Raw genomic sequence first — 18,424 nt, forward strand, 5'->3', positions numbered from 1 at the left:
TATTCACAAGTTACTTTGCTCAATTCAAGGGTAACAGTGAAACATAATGGCCTGTTTTATACAGGCGATCAGACTACATGATCTCATGGTCCCTTCTGGCCTTAAACTCTATGGATCTATGAACATTTTAAAATTAAAGATGCTGTTGTCTAATGTGGAATTCATGAGCTATGTTATAAGGACTGAGGAGCATTATATACCCTGTACGGAGGGCTATCTGGGACAGATGGCCTGCTTACGCTAAAAATGGATCTGATTTCCATTTGCTGAAAAAATGCCATGCTAAATTCAGAATTCAAAACCTGATATGTGGCATGTAATAGTATATCTTGTATATGATTGATGATGTTGGCAATAACATAGGAAGGGCCGCACTGGGTCAGACCAGTGGTCTATCTAGCCCAGTATCCTGTCTTCCGACAGTGACCAATGCCAGATGCTTCAGAGGGAATGAACATATCAGGCAAATTATCAGGTGATCCATCCCCTGTCGTCCACTTTCAGCTTCTGGCAAACAGAGGCTAGGGACACCCAGAGCATGGGATTGCATCCCTGACCATCTTGGCTAATAGCCATTGATGGACCTATCCTCCATGAACTTATCTAATTCTTTTTTGAACCCCATTAAACTTTTGGCCTTCACAACATCCCCTGACAATGAGTTCCACAGGTTGCCTGTGTTTTCTGAGAAGAAGTACTTCCTTTTGTTTGTTTTAAACCTGCTGCCTATTAATTTCATTGGGTGACCCTTGGTTTTGTGTTATGAGAAGGGGTAAATAACACTTCCCTATTCACTTTCTCCACACCAGTCATGATTTTATAGACCTTGATCATGTCCCCTCTGAGTTGTCTCTTTTCCAAGCTGAGCAGGCCCAGTCTTTTTAATCTCTCCTCATACGGAAGCTGTTCCATACCCTTAATCATTTTTGTTCCCCTTCTCTGTACCTTTTCCAATTCCAAGGTATCTTTTTTGAGATGGGGTGACCAGAACTGCATGTATTATTCAAAGAGTGGGCGTACCATGGATTTATATTGTGGCATTATGATATTTTCTGCCTTATTATCCACCCCTTTCCTAATGGTTCCTAACATTTCTGCTAGCTTTGATTGCTGATGCACATTGAGCAGATGTTTTCAGAGAACTATCCACAATGACTCGAAGATCTTTCTTGAGTGATAACAGGTAACTTGGATCCCATCCTTTTGTATGTATAAGTGGGATTGTTTTCCAATGTGCAATGCTTTGCATTTATCAACATTGAATTTCATCTTCCATTTTGTTGCCCAGTCACCCAGTTATTTCTAATAAAGAACTGATTTTTTTTGTTTTGTTTTTAATTGTAAAGCAATGTGTGTCTCAAGTTACTGTCAGCCTTACCTTAGTGTATTAAAAAGAACTTGAAGCTTTATTGACTAGATCTCTGGGTCTATCTACAAATCCTCACAACTTCTAAAATTTTCTTGTACAATGGTTCAGAGTAGTCCCGGTGGAGTACTCAAAACAAATAATCATCTGATAAACTATTAACAAATAGTGACATTCATTAAAAGATTCAATATGATGCAATGTGTAATAAATAGTATTTAACTAGTTCTAATTCCATATTATACCCGGGGATAGATTTTTCTAGGAATTGTGTCTATTTCAAAAGTTTGAAAGTTCTATTCAGCAACAGAGCAGAGACCACTCCAAGAAATTTCTCTCTGGAGTGTTAAACATCTACTACCCAAGGATCACTGGTGACTGATTACACCAGCTTAAAAGTGATCTGTGAAGCAAAACCACACAAAAAACACTTCAGAGTTTTAAACTGGGAGGGAGAAGGAAAGGGTTCTCTTTGCTTCTTAAGACCTGTCAAAAACGACAGGGCAGATTCTAAGCTCCAATGAAGTGGAGAGAGATGACAATTTACATCAGCTGAGAATCTGTCCCCAGGTCCTCACTTCTCTGTTTTTTGCCAGACAACCTTGGTAAGATCTTTGGAGGATCTGACTAACAACAAGGTGGAACAGAACATGCAGGAAATGCTGAGTAAGGCCATTTATGCGGAACAGGTGACTCCTAAAACATTTACATTTTGGCCACACTGACTTCCTGATACGTCTTTGTTTTAATTTATGATTCTGTCTTGTAAATGGGAATAATTCAAACTATTCAGCTGTCTCACGCATTTCAATGACGGATTTCCTACAAATACAATTTTTGACTGTCAAATAAGGAAAAAGCACAGTGGCTAACATAAATACTTAGAGCAGCGGTTCTCAAACTTTAGTAACCCAATTTTGCCGTGAACCCTCAAGACCCCCTGCTCAACCCTGCCCCCACTCCAACCCTTCCCCCAAGGCCCCACCCACCTCTTCCTTCCCCCACTTCACCTCTGCCCCTCCTCTTCCCTGCCTCTTTCCACCCTCTCCCCCGAGCGCCCCCATCCTCCCACCTCTCCCTCCCTCCCAGCGCCTCCTGCACATCAGGGAACAGCCCATCCCCCAGATGCATGTGAATTTACATAGGAGTGGAGCTCCCTCAATCCTCCCCCACCCTATTCTCCTCCCCCCCACTAAAAGGTTGCTAGTGCACATTAATGTAGTCCCATTTCAAACAGTGCTACGCTAATGTACGCTAGGGAACTTTTAGCTTGTGCCAGCAGGGTCTACATAGGCCCATTGTAGTACAGCATGCCAGTGCGCACTAGAATTTACACTTATCTAGAGCGGACTAGTGCAGAGTGTAGACAAGCCCCAAGTCTTTGCACGTTCATGATCTTATTGACCATCCAGATCTGGCTTAGGAGCTAAGTAATTTTTTTTAAAGATAAATCATGACTTTTGGGGCTTTTGCTTAGTAAATTTAGTGTTTGTGATGAGTGCTAGATTGACAGGCCTGAGCAATGGACGTCCACTTATACCAAATATGGCGGCAGCAGTTCTGATGCTTCCATGCTGTCCTACCAATTTGTTTCAAACCTGATCTAAGGAAAGCAGTAGATATTGAGAAGGTAGTTTGGATTTATGCACAGTCAGACCTTGGTGTGTCTGCTAACACTGACAATTTTTGCCAATTAAGATGATAGGTATTCACTGCTGTGTATCATAAGCACGGTCTACTGGAAGCCACCTGTCCACCAAATAACAGTCACATGGCAACAGCTCAAGAGAAGGATATTATGGGGATGCTTGTGTGATGACTATTCTTTGAAAGGCACCACATAAACTAGAATCTATTGTCGAATCTATTTTTCACTCACTTCTCTCCTTTCATTTTACATTTGATTATTTTGAACACCTAAAATCTATGAAACAAAAATTAGGTCTGAGGGCCTCTGAAGTTAATTTCCACTCCCCAAGTTCTGGCACACCCTCTTTTTTTGTTGTTGGTTTTTAAACTATCTGTGTAGGTCTCTTTTGAAAACTGCTGTGACAGCTGCTTTTAATGTGACCTTGATACAGGGTCTCACAAACTCCTTATCTTTTATTTGGAAAACACACCCACTAAAAATTAGGTTGACCTTGTATTTAAGAGAGAAACTATCAACATGAATGTCATATGTTTTGTAAAGGGATGTTGCCAGACTGATGATAACAAGCATTTATAAACTCTTTTGTTTCAAAGTGATTTACAAGCAATACATGATTATGATTATTACTAATTTATTTAGGAGCCCCACTCATGAACCAGGATCCCATTGTGTTATGCATTGTACAAACACAGAACAAAAAAAGGTGCGAACATGAAAATATCCTTTTAGATGACTGAATCTGAAACTTGTAAAATTAAACTTTTTATACTCCACTTGGACAATGGGAATAGATTAATCACTTTCCCTTTTGTTTATAATTACCAGTCACTTATACTTTCTGGTTCTTGTGGATTAGTCAGATGCTGCAGTGTCTAAATAGCAAATACTGTAGGGGAATGTGAAATCCAAATAAACTATTTGCTCCAAAATTCAGATTTACTCCCTCTCTTTCACTTTTCATTGAAACAGTTCTAATATCATTTAAAATTAAACCTAAATATTTGGACCTCTGCTAAGTTCTTTAAATTCTTGTCTGTTTACTTATAACCACTTATTCAGATTACTAACACTCAAAGTTTGCAAATTCTAATTTTGCTTCTCACTGTTTGTTTGTTTTCTGCACGTTACTCATTTTAGCTGGTAAGACGAGAATGAATAATTTAATTTGTTTTGTGTTAGTCTCTGGCTGGCATGAAACAAACACTGAAAGGGAATAATGACGTTTAAATTGTCTTCATTGTAAAGGAAAAACTTGTATTCACTGGGATTTGTGAAGCTCTTTAAATAATGGGGCCTAAAAATACTGTCGTTTGTAAGTTCAGTAAGGAAAAAAAAACTCCAGGGCAAAGCACTCAAAATGTGGAATCCATTTGCATGTGATCTACTTTTCCTGTATTCAGAATACAGTTTAGATTCCTAATTACTTAGGCTACGTCTGCTCTATGAGCTGGTTGATATTCCCCTCCTCTCATCAAGCTAGTACAAGTATAAATATCACTGTAGCTATGGTAGCACAGGTAGTGGCCGTGGAAGCAAGGCTGAGCTGTGCAGAGTACATATCCACCAGTTTCAGGCAGGATTGTACTTGGCATGCCTCAGCCGTTCCTCCGCTGCCACTCTCTGTGCTACCAAGGCTGCTATTTATACTCACTGAGAACTGGCCCAAGTATGTGTACACATGCAGTGGAATCCACCCCCAGCTCCTAGTGGAGACATAGCCTTTGACTGTAAGATCTTTGGGGCAGGGACCATCTGCTTGTTCTGTGTGTACAGTGCCTAGCACAGTGGGGTCCTGGTCCATGACTAGGGCTCTTAAGTGCTACCACAATGCAAATAAATAATACGATGGCCTTGTTTGGCCTAAGTGCATGCTCTAAAGCTGGAAACAACATATGTGAGTAAGTTCACCCACACAGCTAGCATCATAGTCAAAGGGGCTAATCTCAGGAGTATAGTTAATCATTTTTGCAAGATCAGGGCCTAACACAGTGCATACTCAAATTTTGTTGCAGGGCCTTTGTCCTCTGTTTCCTGACATTACTCACCCATCATTATTCATCCTTCCATGCTCAAGAGGTATGGGTAGGGGCAGGGAAGTTATTTGGTTAATAAACCAAGAGGACACACATGCTTCATTGTGTTAGCCTGTGCAAAGAGCACAAAGAGCCACTCATAAAGTCATTCTAAAGCACTGGCTTCTTGTTTCTCCAAGTTACACATTCTCTACTCTGCCACTTGTTGGAGTTTAGTGATTTAGGCTCCGATGAATGTTCTTTTCCAAACCGGTGTATGGATTCTACTTGTAAAATGATAGCTTGTCTCTGTAACCGGAGAACAAAGAAACAAAGCTGGCATGTTACTGTAATATGAGAACTAAGGAAAAGCCACATCAAAGATTCAAAAACAAGAGTTTACTTTAAACTAGGCCTGATAAAGAAAGTGTCAGATCCCAAATGTTAATATAATCCCTCCCTCTGAAAGTAAAGAAATGAACAGTATGTGCTCATTTTTTAAATAAGTGCTGTTTTGAGATTAATATCTTAATATTTGTAAGATCTTCAGGTGGGAGGTGTTATAGCAGTCCAAAGTATTATGTTTCATCCCGCAGCTTGGAATTAATTTTAGCAAGGAAGAAATTTTTTTCTTCTGTTGAATCCTGTAAAATAGATTTTGCTCTGTATTACTCAGAATTTGTGAGGGGTATGTTATGCTGTTTTTTCTCTATTTAAAGTTTTCTCCCCCACCAAACCAAAGAATTAAATAATGAACAGCTAGATTCAAGCCCCTCATTTATTTGACAAGTAAATCCTGATCCTGCTTCCATTGAAATCAATAACAAGTCACTTCAAAGACAGGTGAATCAGGTCCTAGGCTAGATACATTTTCATCTGGGAAACTTAAACTCAGAGCCTTTTTCTAAGATCAAGCCTTGTATACTGTTCTGACCCTTGGTACCCTCTACACCTTCTTGTGTAATGCAGACTAATTGCTCTACAGATCTCATTAACTCCTGAGCTCTGCAGCTCTCGTTAATTCCTGGTTTCTAATGGCCACCTAACACTTTTTTATTTGTGCTAAATCAATAAACAAATTCACATCAGCTGAGTTCTAACTGATCTAAAGAGGCTTGACCCCTGAAACTTGGTCCCCCCTGCAGGTCCTTTGTGGGTGTTAATGTCTCATTGATAGTCAATGGCCAGTAGTGATCATCCTCTAAACTCATTCCTGATGCAGTATGCCATCTGCACCTATGTCTTCTCAGCACGTTCCTAGAGAAATAGAGGTTTCTATGGGCAGCTCTCTGTCCCAATGGTCAAATGGAGGTAGAGGGGAAACAAACTAGAAAAATCCTGAAAGCAGTTGTGTGCCAGGATCAAGGCCTTATCAGGCTCCTTCTTAGAAAGCGGAAGCAGAAGCTTTGCAACTCTTTTTCAATTAAATGTTTCCCAAATAATTTTTAGTCCCTTCCTACCGTGGAACTTACCAGATACTGGAAGTAAATGAGATACTTTTACATGACAATGTGTGTTTGCCACATGCTAAAAATGGATGTTACATATATTAAAGAATATCCAGAGCTGGCTACAGGGTATCTGCAACACATTGGCTTCAGTTCCCAGTCTTTTCATACTTAAAATCAGTGCAAGGAAAAAAAAAAAGCATTCATCGCTTGTCCAGGAGCGTTACTATGGCATTTGATACTTTCTTCTTCTGACGTACAAGAGAGGGAGTCATTAGACACACACATGATCATATGAAGCAGTGGTTTGTAGAAATATAAATCTGCACATAAATGTTGATACGTGCACATTAACTGTCTTGTATAATTCAAGATTCTCTCTCGCTCATTTCTTACAGCGATAGAACTCTTTCAGCTAGTTGAAATGCTACATAATTGTCTTCCACAAATTCAGATTCACCGTGGTAAAACTGCACGGCAGAAGAGCGTTCCACGGAGATAAGATGATGTGACAAACTGTGATAAATTGGGATTTTACCATGCCACAGCTGCATTCAGCATTGAAAAGCCAAAGGCCACGTACTTCAATCATCTTGGGGGTTGAAACTCCATTTTTACTTTGTTTCTGAATGCTTAACTTGGCTCAGTATCTCAACGGGTTTCTGGGGTGTGAGGTCTCTGTGTCAGGAAGTGATGCTACTGTGTGTATCCTAAGCACAAACAGAGGAGTTAAAGATGAAACTTTAATTATGAGTGGATCTTCAAAAAAGTGTAGTGCTTACATTTAATTTGTTTTTGTTTTCAGTTTGTGCCACAATATGTTTTTACTTCATTGTTCACCTGTGAATGTGTGTTGTGTTTAGTTAACCAAATATTGTCGCGGAAGTGCCTGAAAGTTAAGACATAGATCATAATGACATGTTTACAGTCACTGTACCCTAACATATACTCTCTGTATAGCACATCCCTGGTTCCTTTTTCTTCCTAAAACAATGAAGTTTACTCATATTAATATTTACAGTGGTAAAGGAATGTTTTTGTGGAACAGGTTTATACAGTCTCATCTCCTCTGTAAATCCTAAGAAAATACAATATCAATAGGCTAAATACTATAAGCAATATTGTTTGGAGAAAATACAAGCTATTGCTAGTTTTTAATTAAACATAGTAGAAATTGTGCCTCACTTTCTACACCTATCACAGGCAATGAAGAATGATGGCTAGTACTATTATATTCCTAGACAAACCTGTCATTTTTGTTCCACAATGAACCTAATTTCTTTAAGGCAGATGGGCTTGCTGGTAAAGTATAATTCCATGGTCTAAAATAGAAGAGGCTATTTCCCTGCTCAAAACCATATTAACATATTCTGAGAGTCTCAAGTAACATAAAAAAGAGCCAAATACTTGCCCGCATGTGAATTTTGCCATTGAGTTCAATTATATTATTTATCATAACTCTGTAGAGTTACAACAGATTGCAAAAGGAAAAGAGGAACTTTTTTAAAACAGATGGATTTTTTTTTAACCAGGAACTTTAAAAATGGCTCTTTCACATAATTTTCCATGATAATAGTTGCATGGAGGTTGAAATGGGAGGTATTCTTTCAAGCCATTTTATCCTGTACCAAAGTGATGAGAGAGACAAGGTGAGTGAGGTAATATGGGTGAGGTGAGGTGGACCAACTTCTGTTGGGAAGAGAAACAAAGTTTTGAGCTTATTGGACAGAAATTGGTCCAATAAAAGATATTGCCTCACCCATTTTGTCTCTGTAATATCCTGGGACTGACACAGCTGTAACAACACTGCATATACAAAAGAGCATGTGTAAGTGAAACTTATTTCTGGACTCTGCTAGTAATACAGGCCCTGCCCCTGCAGCTGGAACCAAACAGGCAGAAATTTATGTCCACAAATAGCTTTATTGAAGTCAGTTTGGTAACCCATTTGGGTTCAATTGTAGGATCAGGACCAGAAAGTCTTTCAACTGGAAATCAAGGCAGATAAATAACTAAATAGAAACTTTAAACCTAGCTGTCAATTTTAGGATAACTTAATCAAGGAGCAGATCTGGCAGAAAGAAAGGTGATGGTACTCTTCCAAGCTCTCCCTACAAGGTAAGCTCTGCCCAGGGGAGTTGGCAATATGAGACGTCACTCGTAGAGTGTGCAGATAGTCAATATATGATCATGTTCATTGACTCCACAGAGCTCCTTCAACTATGCTGTCCTTCAGTGGGACTTGAATACGGCTTCATTGGGCCAGGCTGCTTCTTTTATTGTGGGGGAAAAATAAATTGTGGTATCTCCCACGAGTCACCCATGTGTTCTTCAACCACCTTCTTATCTGCTTGGCTCCTGCAAATTGAACAGAGGATTTTAATGAGGATTTCTCCACTGAAGTTCCAGACTGTCTGGGGAGCAGTGGAAAGTCCTTCTACATCTTACTTTTACTCTCAGATCTGGAAGATCTTCATGTGGCACCAGGAGCATTACTGTCTTATCTTGCTCATCCTAATATGCTTTGCATTTCTTTGTCCCTGTTCAAGAAGGGTCTCAAAGGCGAGTGATTCATCAAGTAATCCTTCAGCAGGACTCGATCCTCCTCTCCCAGTTTCTGATGTATCCCTAATTTGAGCCTTTAGGGAAGACTTCTTTCCTTTAAAATGGCCCTGCTTATTGCAGTGACCTAAGCCAAATGAGCGAGTAAATCAAATTCTCATAATCTCTCTCCCCTATTCTTCTCTCTTTACAGAAGGGCATTTTTGTTGTTTTGGCTTTCTCCAGAACTTGTTCCCAAGGTGGATAGTCAATTTCACCTGAACAATTTAGTCTTAGCACTCCCTTTCTCTGTCCAAAACTGGCATTTTCCCCACCTAACAATGCCAAGAGGCTGCATTTGGTGGACGTAAGCAGGTTCTCAAGTTTCATCGTCCCTGTTCTCAGAACTTCAAAAAATTAAGGCAACTGTTTCCTTCCTTTGAGGGTTACAAGTTGCTATTGCTAGGTGGGCCTGAGACTGCATTCTCACAGGGTTTGACCAGTCTGGTAGCCTGTCAGATGCTGTTTGGTTAGAGAAGCTGCCCCTTTATAGACTGTGTGTTAAGGCACTAATTTCCAAGGTGTGTAAAGCAGTGACCATGATCATCTCTTCGCTCCTTTTTATGTTACTATCAACTGGGCCTCTCTGCTTCTCGGGGTGCCTTCTTTGGCTGCAGGTTCTTGCCAGACAGCAGAACGTGGCAGTTTTGCTTCGTGGGATTATTATCTGCTAATAAACTGTCTGTCCTTTTCATCTACTATTGTAGGAGGAAAGAAAAAAGTACGTACAAGAGAAAATTTACTTATCAGTAATTGTTTGTCTCATACTCTGTTCTACCCTACTTCCTACCATCCTCCCTGTTGGCTGGTATGCTGTTGCTTATTTTATTTCCTTGTCGGCTGTTTCTTTCTATATTTCTCTAGCTGGAGAGATTGTTCTTGGTCAATCTTATAATAACCAGCACTAGGGTTTAAGAGCTTTTCACACTCATTGCTTCTCTAGTGGTAGCATTATAATACTGTCTGTTCTGTAATCTGCTATCCATAGAGAAGAGATTGTGACCTACAGAATTACCAGTATGTAATTCTTCCTTTTATTATGTACAGGTGCGAACAATTTTAAGTCCTTCAAATATAATTATAAGTAATAAGTCTGAGCACTTCAGTAAAAAAATACAATGCACCAATTAACACCGAAATTATAATGATCAAAGACATTAAGCATATTTCTTAAAATGAAAGCACCACTGTTCTTACATCATTTACATACCATCTGTTTTCTTATAAAATATTACATTTTTAATAATCTTTGTCTGTCTTTTAATTATCTGTGATTTCCTAAGTAACCAGCTTCTTCATATTCAGAAATAACACCCTCAGGAACCATATTGCTGGACCTTCTTTCTTCTTAATTTTTTTAACTTAATTGCTTTGTTTGTGTGTTAGTGTGATCTGAAAGCTTGACAATACTGGAGCCTGGAACCCTTTTATTTACTTACAGAACACCACCACCACAACTACAGCTCATGCAAGCTTTGCTAAAGGGTTGTGCTTCTGTCTCAAACGTGACTTAAAGGGACCTCTGCCAGAGGGGAGAGAAGTTTAGTCTTCAGCTCTGGTCAGGGCTTTGCATCTTTCCTGCCGCTACCACTGTCAGTAGCAGTGACCTATTTATGTGATGTGGATATTATTCATGAGGACTGAACTTATTTCACAACTTATTTCACAGTCGCTTCTGATTTGCCAACAGCATGCAGAGATTTCAGTCATTTTTGACATGTGGTGAATTCAAAGTAGCAGCTTTGAGCAGAAAGGCTCTCTATCCCATTATCTATCCCCTCCATGAACTCTCATAAACTAATTCACATGGTTTTTATTCCTAATTCTTTTTTAGACTTGATGTAGCTCAAATAATGGTAAATGGACATGGAAGAGTGTTATAGTCTCTCTTATATGTCTCAATTATACATCAGAGTGTAAGCTGTTTGGGATATAGACATGGCCGTCCCTAGATGGGGGCCCGGGACAAATCACTGTATATGGCCCCCCTTCACGTTTTTTATACAGGATGAAATCTGGTGTGGGGTGGGGACAGCAGTACTGGGGGGTGAGAGACAATAGAGAGTGGCACCTGTGCTAGGGGCAAGGGGGCCCTCTGTGCTGGGGGGGCCCCAGAAAAGGGAGGGGTCCGGGTTAGAGGCAATGGAGGGGGTGAGCCTGGCGCTGGCATGTTCTGGCAGTGGTAGGATGCTGATGGCTGGTGCAGCGGCAGGCAGCCTGAGGTCGTTGCTTCTGCTGCTGGAGATTGAGCCTGAGCCCTGTGACGCCGAGCCCGAAAAAGAAATACAATGTGAGCTTCCTGCCGGTGAGTGTGGGCCTGACCTCTGCTGCCTGCGCCAGGTCCCCCCGCTAGCCACCCGGGCTGGCCTGGCCCCTAGCCCCATCCCCTGGGCCAGCCTGGCACCCCTAGCCCCACTCCCCCTGGGCTGGCCTAGCGCCCCCTGCATGACATATGCACACTGAAGCGTGGGGCCCGTAGCAGTTGCCAGGATTCGCCATACCCAAGGGCTGGCTCTGGATAAAGGGCCAATTTCTTTGTGTTTATACAGGCCTACCACTGTGGAGTCACAGTCTAGTGACTGGGGTCCTCATCCCTACTCCATCTCAATAAAAATAATTGCTACTCTTCCAGCGGGAGGGGGAAGCCACCACTCTAGGCTGCAGGTATGTTTGTAATTCTGCAGTCATCCACACACTGCAGTGCAATGGAACAAAAGTGCTCGTCTATTCTTCCACCCTCCCTTGCCCTATAGCCTCTTTTATTTCCAGTCCGCCGATTATATCACACGGGGCACAGCAGTTCACGAGCCGATTCTTTGGTGGTTGGTTGGGTTTTTTAAGAGCGGGGGAAGCTGCAAGTGGTTTGAGACTGACACCTAACCTGCTCAGCCGAGATCAAAAATTCACTGTCCCTAGAGTCGGTGGCTGGGAGCATCATGCTGAGCACACGCTGCAGCCGGTCCCAACTACCTCTAGGAGTAGGATGCTTCCTTGCATACGCTTTGAGCGGCTTCTCCACCGGCTCCTTCGAGCCTGCTCCCCTTCCTCTTCCATCTGCTCTCCCGCCTCCTTGGGCAGCCCAACCTGCTTCGGGACCCCCGCAGTTAATCCTCCATCCCTTACCTCCGATCTATTCCCCCCCCGCGTGCCCCGCCGCCACAGCCCCAATCTGATCCTCCCTACCCCTGAACGCCCGACGTCCGCTCTCCCCGCGCTAGGGATAAGGGCACCGGGTAGGGCCGCAGCTTCTCCACAGGCTGAGGGCGGGGAAGCGCTGGACACGTGCTGCCCGCGGCCGCCCCAGGGGCCCGGGGTGAGGCCGGCTGGGGGCGGGCAGGCCCGCGCCCACCCGCCCATTGTTCCCCGAGGCGGGTCTAGCCGGCGACCCACGCCCCCGGCGCTCCTCATTGGCTGGCGGAGGCGCCCGGGCCGCTCAGTGGAGAGCGAGGTCCCTTGACCGAAGCGCCGGGCGCCTGGGCCGGGGGCGGCCGCCTGCCGAGGGACGGGGCCCGCTGCTGAGGCGGGGAGGGGGCGAGGGCTGATCTGTAACCCCCCCCCCCCGCAGTGATTGTTAGCCGGGAGCTGGCCCCCGGCTGCGCTGGGCAGGTGGAGGCTCGAGGCAGCGGCTGCAGGGAGGCGAAGGCTCCCGCGAAGAGGGGGCGGCGGTGCTAGGCTGTCGGAGCAGGAGCCCTGCGGCCGGGCGCGCCCGGTCCCTTTCCATGGCTGCGAGGAGGGGCGGGCCCCCCTTGGAAGGTGAGCAGCCGGCGGTGCAGCGTCGGGGGCTGGGGTTGGGCCCGCCCGCAGGTGAAGCAGCAGCTCCAGGGTGCCGCTGGGGGCACCTGCCGCGGGCTGGCGCATTCGGCACGCTTGCAGGCAGCAGCCACCGCCCCCTGTTTGATGCCCCCCCCCCGGCCTGCAGATGCCCGTGCTTGTGCCATGCATGCTCCCCCACCCCGCCAAGGCGAAGGATTAACGGCACGAGCCCCCCTCGCCCCGACTGCTGCGGCAATCGCGGCCTCTGCGGGCAGGGCTGGCGGGATTGGCCTCGGCTCCAGCCAGCCACCCTCCCGCGCGGTGGAGGCCCCGTATGGCTTTGCGGCCAGAAGCGCTCTGCCGGCAGCATCGCTGAGGAGTGTGCCACGGCGGGGGAGGGAAAGGGGGCAAGTCCGGGGAGGGGGCACCGGCTGGGGGGGGGCTCCGAGTGGGGGGGGGGTGCAGTCCGCGTGGAAACCTAGCGGGGGGGGGGAAGAGGGGCCAGCCGCCTGGGAGGGCGGTGGTGTGGGGTGAGGGTGGTCGGGGGCAGCGGGAGGAGGGGGCTGCGCGCGTGGGGGAGGGGGGAAGCAGGTCCCCCCAGGGACGGGCTCTGGGGAGGGCGGGGCCGGTGGCCGCGGGGGCGTCAGTGCGCTGCGCTCCTCCCCGCAGGTGCCCGGGCCGGGGCCCCGCAGGCGGACGGACCATGGTGACTTCCCCGCTCCGGGGACGGCGGCGGCGGCAGGAGCCGGAGCCTCAGCGCTAATGGAAACTGGGTGCGCTGCCAGCTCGGCCCCTCCGCGGGGGGGAGGCGGCGCGTCTCCAGCTGCGGCTGCCCGGCCCCCGCCAGCTGACGGGAGCGCGGCCGTCGGTGGGCTCGGCAGCCGCAGCCGGGCGGGCATGGAGACCGCTGCGGTGCCGGAGCGGGGCCCGGCCCCTGTCCCCCTTCCCCGCCCGCCCGCCGCGAGGGAGCCCCGAGCAGGCCACCTGCGGTTCCTGCGGAGGAGCGTGGTGGACTCGGACCAGGAGGAGCCGCCTCTCGAGCTCTCCGCGGCCCAGCCGCGCCGGATCGTCCTGCTCTCCAAAACCAGGAGGATCATTGCGGAGAGGGCCAAGGGGCGGCACGGGGAGGTCGAGCTCCCGCCCGCGGCCGCCGAGCCCGCCGCGGAGCCCAAGGGGGCCGCCCCTGGGGGGCCGGCCGCGGCCGAGGAGCAGAAGGAGCCGGGCAGGGATGCGGAGAGGAAAGAGCCGTCGGACAAAGATCAGACCAGGTCCAGGAAGGAGGAGCCGGAGGAGGAGGAGGCCGACATGAAAGCCGTCTCCACCTCGCCCGACGGCCGGTTCCTGAAGTTTGACATCGAGCTCGGCAGGGGGTCCTTCAAAACGGTCTACAAGGGGCTGGACACGGAGACCTGGGTGGAGGTCGCTTGGTGTGAACTTCAGGTAAGCTGGGCTGGGCAGCTAAGGACGCAGCCTGTGCCATCTACAGAGCTGCAAACGCAGCCTTTAGAGTCCCCGTTGCTGATCCTCCTGCGTCTAACTATAGCATGAGGTTTTCATTGGCTCAGAAGCTGCCACCTTATGTAGGCTCCAGCCTCCTTAACCCCCTCAGCACTGGGCTTGATCACTGACGTTTCTGGCAATGTAATGGGCTAAGGATGAGACTGATGAGAAGGTCAGGAATTTTTTCCCTTGGCTGCCCAGAGATTGTCCGAAGAGGCTTCTGGGGGTAGTCATATGTCACTCAAACTGACACTTGAGACATCTGTAACTTGATTTAGCAGGAGTCAAGCTGTCTGTAACTTAAATACATTTAAAGATCTTAAAATGCAATTGCAGAAAATAGATTTATTTCCTTTACAAATCTAAACATGGGGGTTGGAGGTCTAGGGTCTCTTCCCACTGAAACCTTCTATTTTGAAAGGGTTATTAAGCTGTCACAAGCTCATTCTGAATTGAAACTTGGGAAGCACTTTCTAATCAAACATGGCTTATATATTTTTGGCCATATCTGAGTTTCTTTCAGCAAAGTCAAAAATTTGTGGCTTCAGATGTCGTGGTGTGGTGTATTTTTTTTTTTTAAGCAAATACAACTAAGTCCCGTCCCCCCCACCCCCCAGTATCTCTCTACTTTTTTTAAGCCTTTGAGTCCTGTAGGGTGAAATAGTACATTAATACAACTCTAATTAAAGGCCTGAGACTCTTCAGTTTCTGGGCTTGGACACTACATTCTTTTTAACTATTCCTGTAATTCTTTATATTTTTCATACAAACTTAGATGTACCACAGGCAATGTGGGTGATACAAATTGCAACATAATGTACCCCAGGTTTTTTTGGTGAACTTTTTGCTATCTGTTTCCTGTCTCCACCTAGGTTAGTAACATACATTAACATGAGACTTACGCTGTTGTGACTTTTTCAATCCTTAGGCTTTTTTTCTTTTAGTAAGATCTTCTTTCTAGACTACCTCTTAAACTAGCTTGTGTTGTACAGATTTTGCTGGGGCACTGACATCTGTACCTCAAATTGAGCCATGATGGGACTAATCCTGCATTCCTTGTGCACCCAAAACTCCCACTGAATACATGATTGATCCTCCTTAGACACTATTACAGAAGTACAATTAGTAAAGGATAGAATGGAAGCCCTGATTCTGAAAATCAATGTAAACTCTGCTTTATCTCCTGTGATAGGCAGCTGAGTGGACATACAGCCCTGTCACTTTGGTTGATTTTATTGTATGGTATCCTGTAATCCATTGCAACCCATATTGTTTAATTAAAAGTGTAGGGAATACGTTTTGATTTTTCATTTGAATTTCTCCTATTCTGTTAAGAGCCACTGAAATAAAAACAACTTGCTTTACTTGTATTGCTGGGTTTTTAAAAGCACTGCAGAGCCAGCATTATGGTGTATTGCAGCAAGAGAAGTACAAAAAAAAGGCAAGGTCCCAGTAGCATGGGGGAGACTGAGAATCAGGGGAGAAGCTGCATAATTGACAATTGGAGAATTTGTTATGCTGCTGGGAGGAAAAGAGAAAGCATCATCGCAAGCTGGCTGTGTCATTCCGGTTTGGGTTTGGTTGGAGGGCGCAAAATATTAGCGTGTGTAAGTTTTTATTCTAATAACTAAAGGTTCATTTAAAAATATTTATCCAGTTGTTCTCCAAGTGAATGTTTGGATATAATGAAAGGTCAATATCATCTGACAATCTTAGTGTGGCCCGTGTTGTGCAAATTCTGTCACAACAAAACAGTCAGCGATTTGGAATTCATTTTACTGTCAACTTTGTTTTAACTCTGCTTTACTAGAGTAATATTTAAATCTGTAATTGACTATCTGTAGCTGCTTAGAAAGATCATTTTGTCAGCAAATAGATACTTTGCAAATTATAATCTTCTGGTAATCTAAATCCTCCATGAATCTTTACAAATGGGTATAGTAAGCTACACTGTGAAATTTCACTAGTCTGTTTCTACCCCTCATTTCATTTGGGTAGGAGATCTTGAATGTGCTTCTTTGTGGAGAAGGTGTTAAGAGGATTAAAAACCTCTGCTTACCCATATAGATCAAAATGTCTTTTATGGAAGAACGATCTGTAATCATTACTTTGCATTCCATTATAAACATAGGTACCTCTTGTTTCAAATCTGATGGAGCCACTAAACATTGTTTCACTATTTTTCTACCGACTTTTTTCTGTATAATAGTTCTAAATTGAGAGGTCTAATTTCTGGACTAGACAAATACAGGAAAAGTGATAAGAATTCATCAGGGTATTTCTGGCTTCCACTTCTAACAAATCAGTGTCAATTAGTTGTATAGATTTGAAGGTAATGTTGGAGAAGGGTCCGCTTCCAGGAGATGGTATGTCAGATTTTCAAGTTACTGTTGAAACTTGTTTTGGATTAATGAAGTGTAACTGAGTGGCGACTGCAGGGTTTTGATATATATGTCAGGCATATGTTCTCAACCTTTATTTGCAAGAGAAGCAAATAGCCAGCATTATACATTGATGTAGTTGTGTATTACTTTTATAATCCTGAGTTGCATGCACTTTGTCTAAGGTGGACGTTTCTAAGTAATCATGCTTATTTACAACATTTCAAACACTTCTACATGTACTTGGTCAATTATACTTGATTCTGTTTTTCTACATCTCTATAGAAATGTGGTCAGTTGCAGGTGGAAAAGTACTCATACAAAACCATCATTACCTGACAGTTGAAAACATAAAATATCTATCTTTATATTTTCATACCACAGAAAACAATTTTTACATTGCTAAATTTGAACGTTACATCTGTAGATTTCTTTTAGGGGAAGTGTACACATGTACTTGTCTTTTTGTCCAGTGAGATCCCTACATTTCCATGCTGATCAGTTGTGCTCCTGAAATCTTGGTTACAGTACACACAGTGAAAATTATAAATAGTGGGAGGTTTTTAAAGGTATGATCATATCATATCACAAGTATACATGAAGCTTAGAGAGTGAGAGCCAATGGAACACCTCTGCTATATGCAACTTGATTAGCTTTCAATGAAGATAAAGTAGGAAAGAGAAAAGTTCTGCTTTGGCAAAGTGATGCAGTAAATGACACTCTTCATGTCTCTAACTCGATTTTTCTAAGTCTGCGGCCCACAAGCATATACCCCTAATATTTCAATTTATCTTCTCATAGATTGTATTTCCAAGCAGCCATCACTCCTTTGTCCTTGCTCAGCTTTTTTTCAGTCCAATCATAATTTTTGTTTTTTTAAATCTAGATGAAACCATTGTGAACCATTTCTGAGATCTCTGTATACCACACCACTGGAAATGTTTTTCAAGAAGTTAATTTTAACTAAACTTGAAATCCAAAAAATTTATATATTTTTTTTTTTTTTGTAGAGTAACTATGATTGAAGAGATGGGCTAAAGATGTAGAATTGGAATTATGGATAGCCTCAGGTTAAAAGTTGAATTGAAACTAGGGTTTGTTTGCCTGAGCAAGATATTAAGACTTTAGCCAAATCTCAACTAAAAAATAGACTTCTTTACTATGTTGAATTTAGCCTGGAACTTTTAAGTATTGGCAATGGTATTTGTGTACTTGCTGAAGTTTGAAAGGGTTCAGGTTTTTGTTTTTGCCCTCTTCTAGTTAACTGGTGGCACACTGCAGCTATTCTGGATTCTCAGTATACAGCCATATTTCAAAATGCTGTGCCCTCTAACTATAATCTCAGTTCATGAGCAAGGAAGGTTAAAATTTGCCAATAGGCAGGTTAAACATTTTTTAGATAGATGCATGCTGAAGAGCTTGAAAGTATAGGTCCCTTTTTGGGACTTCTGGGGGAGGCCATGTACAGACCTACATCACTGAGTAGTCCTCACTAGTGCTCTTCAGTTCCTATTTTGATTCTGATCACTGAGGTTTCTATTTAGAGCTTTTTGTTTGTAGCGCCACTGTTGCAAAATTAGTAGGGAAAGAGGACATCCTTTGCTTGTCCTTCTCTGATCCTTTCATCTTTGAAAGAAGTGGCTGCTTATCACCAGTGAACGTTATTAAAGCACCCCCCTCCTACTTAAAATGGTTGTCCAAGGCCAAAACC

The 18,424-nt window shown here is 44.1% G+C and overlaps 1 protein-coding gene and 1 long non-coding RNA gene across 18 annotated transcripts in view; both read left to right on the forward strand.

Moving 5' to 3' along the window:
- The window catches only part of LOC122461156, a 140,289-nt gene extending 132,799 nt beyond the window's left edge, over window positions 1-7,490 (forward strand). Inside the window, exon 2 of the long non-coding RNA XR_006282926.1 lies at window positions 6,876-7,490. This is a non-coding gene — a long non-coding RNA (uncharacterized LOC122461156). The remainder of the gene's footprint in view (window positions 1-6,875) is intronic.
- Window positions 7,491-12,470: 4,980 nt separating this feature from the next.
- Window positions 12,471-18,424, forward strand: part of WNK2 (WNK lysine deficient protein kinase 2) — a 187,444-nt gene continuing 181,490 nt past the window's right edge. For all 17 annotated transcript variants that reach the window (XM_038410290.2, XM_043519520.1, XM_038410289.2 and 14 more), the window contains exons 1-2: window positions 12,471-12,831; window positions 13,501-14,271. In XM_038410290.2, coding sequence (XP_038266218.1) covers window positions 13,594-14,271 — 678 coding nt within the window. In that variant the 5' untranslated portion in view covers window positions 12,471-12,831; window positions 13,501-13,593. The remainder of the gene's footprint in view (window positions 12,832-13,500; window positions 14,272-18,424) is intronic.

This window comes from Dermochelys coriacea, chromosome 7 (assembly GCF_009764565.3).
Source record: "Dermochelys coriacea isolate rDerCor1 chromosome 7, rDerCor1.pri.v4, whole genome shotgun sequence".
In the NCBI taxonomy this organism is placed as follows: domain Eukaryota; kingdom Metazoa; phylum Chordata; order Testudines; family Dermochelyidae; genus Dermochelys; species Dermochelys coriacea.